Below are 9,728 nucleotides of genomic sequence, written 5' to 3' on the forward strand. Positions count from 1 at the left end.
CATAAGATAAGAAAATCTTTGCAAACCCCAATGAAAACATGATACCTGCATTCATTAGGTCTCTATCTGCACTCCTCCCAGATGCCGCATCTACTTTTCCTTTTTTTCCCCACTTGCTAATTAGGGTCTCTCATATTGAGTCTTGTGTATACATTTCAGGCCACAATGTTATAATTGGTTGGAGGGAGAAAAAGGAGGAAGAAAAGCTAAAGTTACAAGAGTCTACTCCTTCTACTTTTTTTCTCCTTTCATGAAGGAAGTAGATTTCGTGGATGTTTGAACAGTTAGCACTAGATAACTTGTTAAGAAGAGCGTGAAGTCTAAAGTCGACACAGTTTATAAATCAATTTACACCATGAATTGTAGAATTTGTAAGAAAAATAGAACCTCATAGAATCTCCCATTTAATTGTCTTGCCCACATTTACACAATAAGTGACAGAATTGGTGCTAGAACCCCCAAAATGCTTGGATCCAAAGTTAATGGTCTTTCCACCAAAGTATGATGCTTTTTATTTTCTTAAAACTGGAGGCAATTCCTTTGCCCTCAATCCACAGGAAAACTCTATTAAGAGTGTAAGTAAAGCTCCAGGCCCTCTTATAATCAGCAGCTGATCTACTAAATCAGCCTAATCTTTTGAAAAACCACTTCTCTGAAACTGAGGAAATAGCAGATATTAATTCAAGGTAAAGGTAGATGAAATGCAAGCTTCTTCTTGGTAGAAAGACGGTGTAGGGTATGGGAAAATATTTGGACTTAGAATAAAAGGTCTGGGTTTGAATCCTGGTTGGGCCATGTAATGTGAGTTAGTTTAGGGTATTACTGGAATTCTCTGAGCATAGAATAAGGATCTGAGGATTCTATGACCTGACTTACCTTCTGCACAGACTGTTGTGAGAATCCAAATATGGATGTATTAAACTTGAGCATAGTTCAACTATTTGGCATTTGATTCAATAACCACTTAGAATAATGGCCAGCATGAGGTAAATGCTCAATAAGTGTTAGTAGTTTTATTTAATATTTCAATATGATTCTCAATTCCTATCCTCAGACTATCCCTTCAACTCTCTGCTTCTATTTTTTTCTCTTTTACTATTCTGTAGCTCCTTTCTCTATGAAGCTTTTATAAAAAAGGAATAAGATTTTAGATCTAATGAGATCTTCTCTGATTTAGGTCCCAGATAATGCAGTTTTCACCTCATGTAATATATTGGCTCATGGTGTCTGGTGACAGTTACTTGAAAGAGTATTCATTGAGGAAGTTAGGTTTCAAAAAGCCTCCAAAACACAGACACACACAGACACACACACACACACACACACACACACACACACCCTACTAAGATTAAGAAAAGACCTCTGATTTGCAGATAATCAAATCAATCACTAAGAATTATTTGCAGGATTCAACTATTTCTAGTTACATGGCATGGTTTTTAAAATTAGTGCACTTTGCCAATTAAATGGCTTATTTTTATGATAAAGTACTTATAATTTTGAGTAAAACTTTCTGAAATCTTGAGGCAAAAGTTAGCTTGATTATTCTTTTCCATTTACACACATTTAAAGATATTATCAAGAACTGCTTCAGGTAGTAATTTATAATCAAGGCTGATGAAACTGTACAAATACATTTTAATTGTATTTTGTAATCTTTCTTTGGCATATTCACCTATTAGTTTTCTATGTTCTATTAGTGCCTTACATATTTATACACATTGGGAAGAGAGAGAGAGAGAGAACATGCACATGGGGTAGCTCAAGGTGATGGTTCTGCAGTGATGAACAAAAGTGAATTTTAAGTCTAACTGCTCTTACCAGAACTTCAGCTTTGTAGGTCCTGTTGTGAAAGTAATTTCTCAAATATGTGATATGATGGACCAAGCATTACCATACAAACTTATCTCTGATTTAACAAATACGGTACTTCAATGCCCAGTGAAAAGCAGCATGTTTTCCAATCTATTTTTATGCAAAGTTTAGGAAAGGCCACCACCTATGACTGTGCCATTAAATTCCCACATGTGTATGTCATTTGAAAAGTCTCTACAATCACCAGTTTTTAAGACATAAAGTGCCCTCTAGAAAAAAGTACAGCACTGTTCCACTAATTGCAGACAATATGACACGCTTACATGGCAGCAAACCGGGATTCCAAAACACTCACCAGTCTGCCACTGCACAAAAGGCCAAGACATTAACAGAGGAGGCTGATTGATAAAGTTAATGCAGAGGTCTGGGATTATAGAGGGCTGTTGTATAACAGCATCACACACTGCGATATTCTGTGAATCTTTGCAATAAAGGAACAATATTTGCAAGCCAGTGCAAAGCAGTCACAGGAACAGCAGTGGGAAAGATGTTTTAGACATGAGCATTGGACGGTGTTCTTCACTGTCTTATTTGTCCACATAACCCCATACACTCTTACCATGCTATCCTAGGCAGCTGGCAGATTTGGAATTCTGTCCTAAAACTCACCCTCTCCCTCTTAAAACCTCTCACTCTCCACCATCCTGAAACAGCAAACGAAGAGGAGTGATGGCCACTACTTGCACCGTGCCTTCCCCTTCCTATTTGGACCATGGAGCAGCAGCTCATATTTTCTGCTGGCTGCTGGAGGCCTCCATCCACCTGCTATCTGCAGTGAACACCAAAAGGAACGGTAGCAACCTGTAAATCCTGACCAGCATAAAAAAGATCTCCAGGACAGGTGGCAGGGACTGCAACCAGTGAGGACAGACGGACTGACAACCAGACAGACAAACAGCAGCACCATCAGACACAATCCATTACTTCCAGTCTCAGAAGAGGGGAAGCCTGCAGCACCAGGGATGTCATTGTTGCATTAGGGACAGGCAGCAGATTAACAAGGGTTCTGCCTCCCTCAAGCCAGCAGGCTTAAAGTGTTTGTCTTTTGGAGGAGAAGGAGCAGGGAATCCAGAAACCTGCTGCTCTTTATAGAACAAGGCCAGCTCTGGCCTTCCGGACCCTTTGAGTCTACAATGAAAGGGCAGGAATGACTGGATTTCTACTCTTCTGCTGTGGCCCAGCACCGACAGCACTTGCTCAATATCCCCCTCTCCCATCTGGGTGGCAGTTACATTGGTGGGGACCCATCAGTCTGGGAATGCAGCCTCCCTCCCTTCCTTTCCTTCTAGGCACTGCTGCACTGAGAGGAAGCACAAGAAACCTTCAGTGACAGCATCTTGTCTTCAGGAGGCAATCCTCTGGGGTGGGGAAGGCCCTGATGGGTGTGCTCTGTGCCTGGGTGTCACGCCTGTTCCCTCCCTGCCCCCTTCCTCCCTCTCAGCTAACTCCAGATGCAACAGGTTCCCTTTGGCTTTTCATGCCAATCCTCTGCCCCCAGATACACCTTCTGGTCTAAACGGGAGACACCAACAAAGTAGTCCCAATCAGGGTCTCCAAATTCCTTTACCCCCAAGTTGAAAACTTTCCTGAATACAAGACGACCAGGGAAGGCAGAGTCGAAGTCCCCTGCAGCTCCACTCTATGGGTGATGCTAAGGAGCAAGGAAAACCCAGCCTGGATGCCAGTACCTTGTAAGCAGTTTTGTTTGAGAATATGATAAGCAGCAGCACAGGAAGTGTCACACACCCCTGCACTACCAGCAACAAGCCCCATCCCCTCCCCAGACAGGGGGAAATGGGGCACTGGGCAGACAGCCTTTGAAGGGCTGATAGGCTTTAAGGAAGGGGGGATGTGTGCGCATATTTGATCCCCTATTGTACTGCTTCCACCAGAAGCTGAGCAGGCCCCAGGGGTCTCTTGGAAACCAGCAAAGAGAGGAACCTCTATTTTGTTCAGGCCAGAGTCCCCATCAGCTTCTCCCATTATTTAAAACTTTGCCTTGCCAATGGCATTGTGTATGGGTAAGAAAATGTATCTTCACACAGGTATTCTATGAAGAAGACTGTGACTAAAAGATTAAAGAGAAGCTGGGGAGGCAGGTTACCAAAGATGGCAACTGCCCAAAAAAGACCCAGTCTTGATCTGGAGATGAATGAGTACCAAAATGAACACTCAAAGAAGCATTTTTCTTATATAAATACTGGCACCCTTCACTGGGGTAACCCCAACCTCCTGAACAACTCCAGGAAAAGAGGAGCTGTTCTCAGCACCTCTTCATCCATCCCACCTCCCCTTTCTTCCACTCATCACCTGGCCCTTAACCTGTTCCCAGCCCAGGGCCCTTCCACCTGGGCGGCATCAGCTCTTCTCAGCTTCTGCATACCCCACCCTCAGGGTGGTCCCTCTCCACCCAATCTTCCTCTGCACCCCAGCCTCAAGACATCCTCTCCTGGCTCCCGGGCTTCCCGCTCGGTGGCATCCCCTCCGTCCTCCTGTCCCCCTAACCTCTCCCCTGCTCAAACCCGGCGCCCCTGGCCCCAGGGCGGGCGCCTCCGCCCCCCACCCAGCACCCTCGCCCGCCCCTCCCCCACACTCAGCCGAGAGGATTGGGTGAGTGAGTGGCGAATGGACCGATGGAGGCACGGAGGCACGGATGGCGCGGCCAGGGGTGGCTTACTTGAGCATGGCTTCTTCTTTTTCCTCTTCTTCCTTCTGCCGGTCCATCACTGCCATGATAATGTTCCTCTCCTCCTCGGTCAGGTGGCTCAGGTCGGGCAGCTCTTGCATGGGGGGAGGCACCGTGGGTGGGCGAGGACCGCGGGGCCCCACCGCCGAGGACATTTTCGTGGCCTGCACGCCCCCTCTTCTGGCTCCCTGGCTCTCACCTTTCGGATTCACGCCCAGCAGCTGCGCCCCTGCTTCCCCTCACAGAGGAGCCCTCCTGGCGGCGGCAGGAGGAGGAGGAGCAGCGGCGGCGGCAGCAGCAGAGCCGGGGAGAGAGAGAACCCAGTCTTTCATGGTTGTTTGCATCCACCCAGCCCCGGATGCTGCCTTTGTTTTGGTCGCCCTAGCTCGGCTCGGGGCCGCCCGGCCGCCTCCCGCAGCCCAGCCTCGGCCGGCGGGGGCGGACAGGCGGAGGCGCGGCGGGCGCGGCGAGGGGGCGAGGGCTCGCGCCAGGCTCGGCCGATCCGGGCGTCGCGCGCTGGGCGCGCGGGGCGGGGGCGGGGCTGGGGCTGGGGCTGGGGCCGGGGCTGCCGCCGCCGCCGCCGCCGCCGAGGCTGCTCCCAGGCTCGGCTGCCTCCAGTTTGGGGCTGCAGGAGGGAGAGGGAGAGTTTTGGGTGTCAGTTAGGCGGAGTCTCGGAGGCTTCGCTCCCGGGTGATGCTGCTGCTCTCGCAGACATAGCTGCCAGCCACTCAGTCCCGGAGCCGCTCCGCCCACGGGCACCCACCCGCCCACTCCCCAGGTCAGAGCCACTCGTGCCCCAGCCTCTCCCCCCACGCTCGCCAACGTGCACGCCACATCGCTCTATCCCCAGGTACCCCTCACCCGTGAGTCATCCTCCCTTTCCTGGTCTCTCGTCTGTGTCATCGTCCCCAGCCCTATTTTCCCATGGATTGCATTAATCATCATCATCCTCGCTACCGTCTTCATCGTGGAGCGTTAATACTATTTGAGCACCCACGATGTTCTGAACAGCTGGATGGAACACCCCGTGGACGCGTTTTTTTTTTTTCCTGATACGATATATTTCACATTTACTAGTCAAGTATTCATAGCAACAACAAAACAACGTGATTTTTTTTTTTTAACATAATTTTGATACACACACACCTCCGACAGCTTGGATTTTCTGGGTCCATTGTATGCGGTGTCTTTCTTGACCCATCCTCAGTGGGGCCGTTCTGCAATTTATCCTCATTCCCCCTTACGATGCCCCACAACCTGACAACTATTTAATTTGTCATTTGGGGCTCCGGGTAGCCCCATCGCATCACGTAACCGCACTTCTCTGGTGCTCGCAAATGGATTATCTACTTGAATTCCTCTAATGATGCTCATGATCATCATGTACTCACTTCTCAGCCACTGTAGATACTTCTCGAGAAAGACTGATCCCTGATAAGAAAAAACGCCCAACCACATCTTACTGTAAGAAGCTTCTGCTTGATGCTTGGCCCAATGATAGGCATTAAGGATGAGCTTCTCTTGCTGATAAAGACAAAAATAAATAGACAATCCCTTCAAAACAGGTATTGTTACAGGCTTTGAAAACCAGAGACTGAATTTTGTTAATATAATTATAAAAGAATCAATATAGAGAAGAGTACAAATTGAACAACAGTTTCCTAGTGAGTATCTCTCTTAGAAATGGTGATGACAGAATTGATATGTGTCTCTCCTGGAGAATTCTTTCTTTAGTTCCAGAAAGGATCTAGCATTGATACATATGTATTTTTTTCTCCAAGTCTAACTTTGTTAATGAAGAAGAAGATGGTGATTTTTTATGAATCCTAAAAGTCCTATAATCTTCAACTTTAGGGAATTTCAAGTCCTATAATCTTCAAGTCCTATAATCTTCAAGTACTTAAGTACTTGATCTTCTGTGAATGCATTCTATTTGAATACTCTCAGGAATGGAAGACTCCCTACCTCTTAATTCTATTCCTATGTCTAGATCTCTCTTTACCTGAAAATCTTTCAACTATTTGAGATGGCTATCATGTCATCTTTATTTTTTCTTTCAGAGTAAACCTTGCCAGTTTATCCAACCAGTAATTGTGTAGCATAATTTCAAGTCTGATCATTCTGGTACTGCCTCTGGACACACTCATGTCTTTTCACTACTTTTCCTGAAGAGCAGTTTCAAGACTACATATAAAGAACAAAGAAGCATATCTGGCACTTAGCAAGTGCTTTGTAATCATTACTTTTATTGGCACAACTTAATATTGGCCTAACTTGTTGGTAGCCATGTCAGTTATGATGTCACTGAAATAAACATAGTCTACTAAAATTTCCAACTTTTTTCGTAAGTGCTGATGCCTAGCCAGATTTTCTCTTTCCTCTAATTAAGCAATTGATGAAAACATTCTAATCATCTTTTTGTCATTTAAAAAAAAATTTACTTGTTTCCGTCAGCATATATTCAGGGGAAAAGTGAGTTTGAATTCTGGCTCTTCCAATGTTTTCATGATTTTGGTAAAATCACTTATCCTCTCTGAACTTCTGTTTTCTCATTGGAAAAATGAGCTAAAGATATTTGCCTCAAAATAGAAGAGAAATATTAAATGGAAAGATATATTTGAACTATCTAGCTATGGGCCTAATACTTAATAGTTCTCTTGCTTTTATTTCTTGCTCTCTCCAAGAGATTTATTAGGCCATCTCTCAATTATCATCGTACAGAGAGGAGTTTGAGATGTGAATGATATACTCCTTCTATAAAATGCCTGTCTCTCTGCTAGTCAATGTAGACATGCAACAGACAAAGGCCTTGTCCTCAAGAGGTTTATAATCAAATTGACCTCTTGAAATTCTTCTAAAATACAAATAGAGGAAGTGTAAGTCCTCAGTAGACATCAGAGCTAGCTAAATAAAGCTCTTGAAGGCAGGGGCCTAATAAACAATTAACAGTGGTATTTTTGCTTGCTAGGGCTGCTGTAACAAAACACCACAGACTAGGTGGCTTAAACAACAGAAATTTATTTTCTCACAGTTCTGGAGGCTAGAAATACAAGATCAAAATGCTGGCAGGATTGATTTTTACTGAGGCCTCTTCTTGGCTTGTAGATGGGCAGTTTCTTGCTGTGTCCTCACATGGCCTCTTCTTTGTGCAGGCCCATCCCTACTATCTCTCCCTCTACTTACAAAGATATCATTCCTATAGGATTGGGGCCCTACCCTTATGACCTCACTTAATCTGATTAACCTCTTTAAAGTCCTAAAGCTTACATTGTAAGGTACTAGGGATCAGGGCTTCAACATATGCGTTTTAGAGGGACAATTCAGTCTAATACAAGTGGTTTTCATTTATTAGAATTACTTTGGGAAATAGTGATTGACGTGTATTATCTGAATGACTTAATGAAAAGACTTCTGGTCTTGATCATCTTTATGTTCATAGCTACTACCTTGGGCTCCACAAGTGCACGTGAAATCAGTGAGTAAATAAATGAATAAAGGAGTAAATGAATTGACCAATAAATTAGTAAGTGCCATGGTACAACCCATCAGTGTCTCTCCTGTCAGGAATCTCATCCATTATGGAGGGGTTCAAAACCAATTTACAAAATCCAAAGAAGTATATTTGTACAGATTTACTTTCAGAAAAGTAGACCTTATCTGTGCTTAGATAAGCAAGCAAACACCCAAAGTAGTTTATCAAAGTGTATGGCACAGATGATTAGTTTCTGAAGGCAGTTTACAAAAATGTCCAATAAACTTAGAAAAATGTACACAATACCTCCCTCTTAGAAATGCATAAGCCACCTTAACAAATAAAGCATGCTATGAAGCAATTATTTACTGCAGTAAAGCAATCTGTTTTACTTGCTTTGGCCTGGTATTTCCCAAATGTATTTGGACTGTAAGAGAGCTTCATTTTCTCCCCTCATGGGGAAAACATGCTTTGTCTAAAGCTTTGGGGAAAATCATGACTTACAAGCATGGTATCCAAGGATGTTAACTAGAGAGACCATGAAACTTGTAATGTAATTCTCTTGCTCAACCAATGATATCTTTGGGAAATGTCTCAAATCTGTATCCCTAATGTCTTAAATCTCTATATCTTAGATGCCCTGAAGGACAACACTTATGGTCTGAGTAATAGTCAGAAATAATGACTTAGACAAAGCTCCTCTAAGGTAAGTTTCTTAGTTCTGCTATCCACTGATATTCTCAAATCATCATTTCTCAAAATAACTCTAAAATTGGACACCACTGCTAACTGCTAATTTAACTTAATAGCCGAGATTATAACTTCAAAGTGGAAAATCATTGAAGTGGTGTCAAGTTCAAATCCTTACTCTACCATTTGAGAATTGTAGTGGGTTTAATACTGCCTCTCCCCACCCCAAATTCACATTCATTCAGAACCTCGGAAGGTGACCTTATTTGGGAATGGGTCTTTACAAATGAAATTAGCTAAAATGAGTTCATACTGTATTAGGATGAGTCCCAAATCCAATGGGTAGTGTCCTCATAACAGGAGAGATGGCACACACATACCAGAAAGGAAGCTGCATGAAGACACAGAGAGACACAGAGAGAGGATGGCCATGTGAAAACAGAAGCAGAGAATAGAGTGATGCTGCCCCAAACCATGGAATGCCAGGAGCCACCTGAAGCTAGAAGAGGCAAAGAAGGATTTTTCTCTACAGACTTCAAAGAAAGCACAGCCCTGCTAACACTGTAGTTTTGAACTTCTCCATAACTGTGAGAGAATAAATTTCTATCATTTTAAGATGTTTCTGCAGTCAGTGGTACTTTGTTACTGTAGCCCAAAGAAACTAATACAGTATTTATTCTGAGCTTAGGTAAATTAGTAAATCTCACTGAGCTAATCTATAAAATGAAAATAATAATACTTACCTTCCAGGATTTTGTTAAGGACAAAAGGTTGTGAATATGTGTACTTGCTTTGTGCTAGGCACTGAAGATATGGGAGGAAACAATGCATATAAGGTACTGGCCCTAGAGAGGCTTGGCAAACTATGGCCCATGAGCCAAGCACAGCCAAAAGCCTGTTTTCTGAATTAAGTTTTATTACAACACAACCACATTCATAGATTAAGTATTATCCATAGCTGTCTCTATCCTACAATGGAAGAGCATATGTCCTGCCAAACCAGAA

At 43.8% G+C, this 9,728-nt stretch overlaps 1 protein-coding gene and 1 long non-coding RNA gene across 22 annotated transcripts in view; one reads left to right on the plus strand and one right to left on the minus strand.

The window, feature by feature from the left end:
- Nucleotides 1–5,148, minus strand: part of RIMS1 (regulating synaptic membrane exocytosis 1) — a 489,827-nt gene extending 484,679 nt beyond the window's left edge. For 11 of the 21 annotated variants that reach the window (XM_019417684.2, XM_019417685.2, XM_019417717.2 and 8 more), the window contains exon 1: nucleotides 4,553–5,068. In XM_019417684.2, coding sequence (XP_019273229.1) covers nucleotides 4,553–4,716 — 164 coding nt within the window. In that variant the 5' untranslated portion in view covers nucleotides 4,717–5,068. Of the gene's footprint in view, nucleotides 1–4,552 lie in introns of all 21 variants that reach the window. The other 10 variants (XM_053904729.1, XM_053904728.1, XM_053904727.1 and 7 more) reach the window with 8 other exon arrangements.
- A 156-nt stretch (nucleotides 5,149–5,304) lies between these two features.
- LOC109248221 (uncharacterized) lies at nucleotides 5,305–9,338 on the plus strand. Its single transcript, XR_002071967.2, has 3 exons — nucleotides 5,305–5,411; nucleotides 8,669–8,739; nucleotides 9,084–9,338. It is a non-coding gene; the product is annotated as an uncharacterized LOC109248221 (long non-coding RNA).
- Nucleotides 9,339–9,728: the final 390 nt, after the last annotated feature.

The sequence above is a fragment of the Panthera pardus genome, unplaced genomic scaffold (genome assembly GCF_024362965.1).
Source record: "Panthera pardus isolate Hobbes unplaced genomic scaffold, ASM2436296v1 HiC_scaffold_17, whole genome shotgun sequence".
NCBI classification, from domain to species: domain Eukaryota; kingdom Metazoa; phylum Chordata; class Mammalia; order Carnivora; family Felidae; genus Panthera; species Panthera pardus.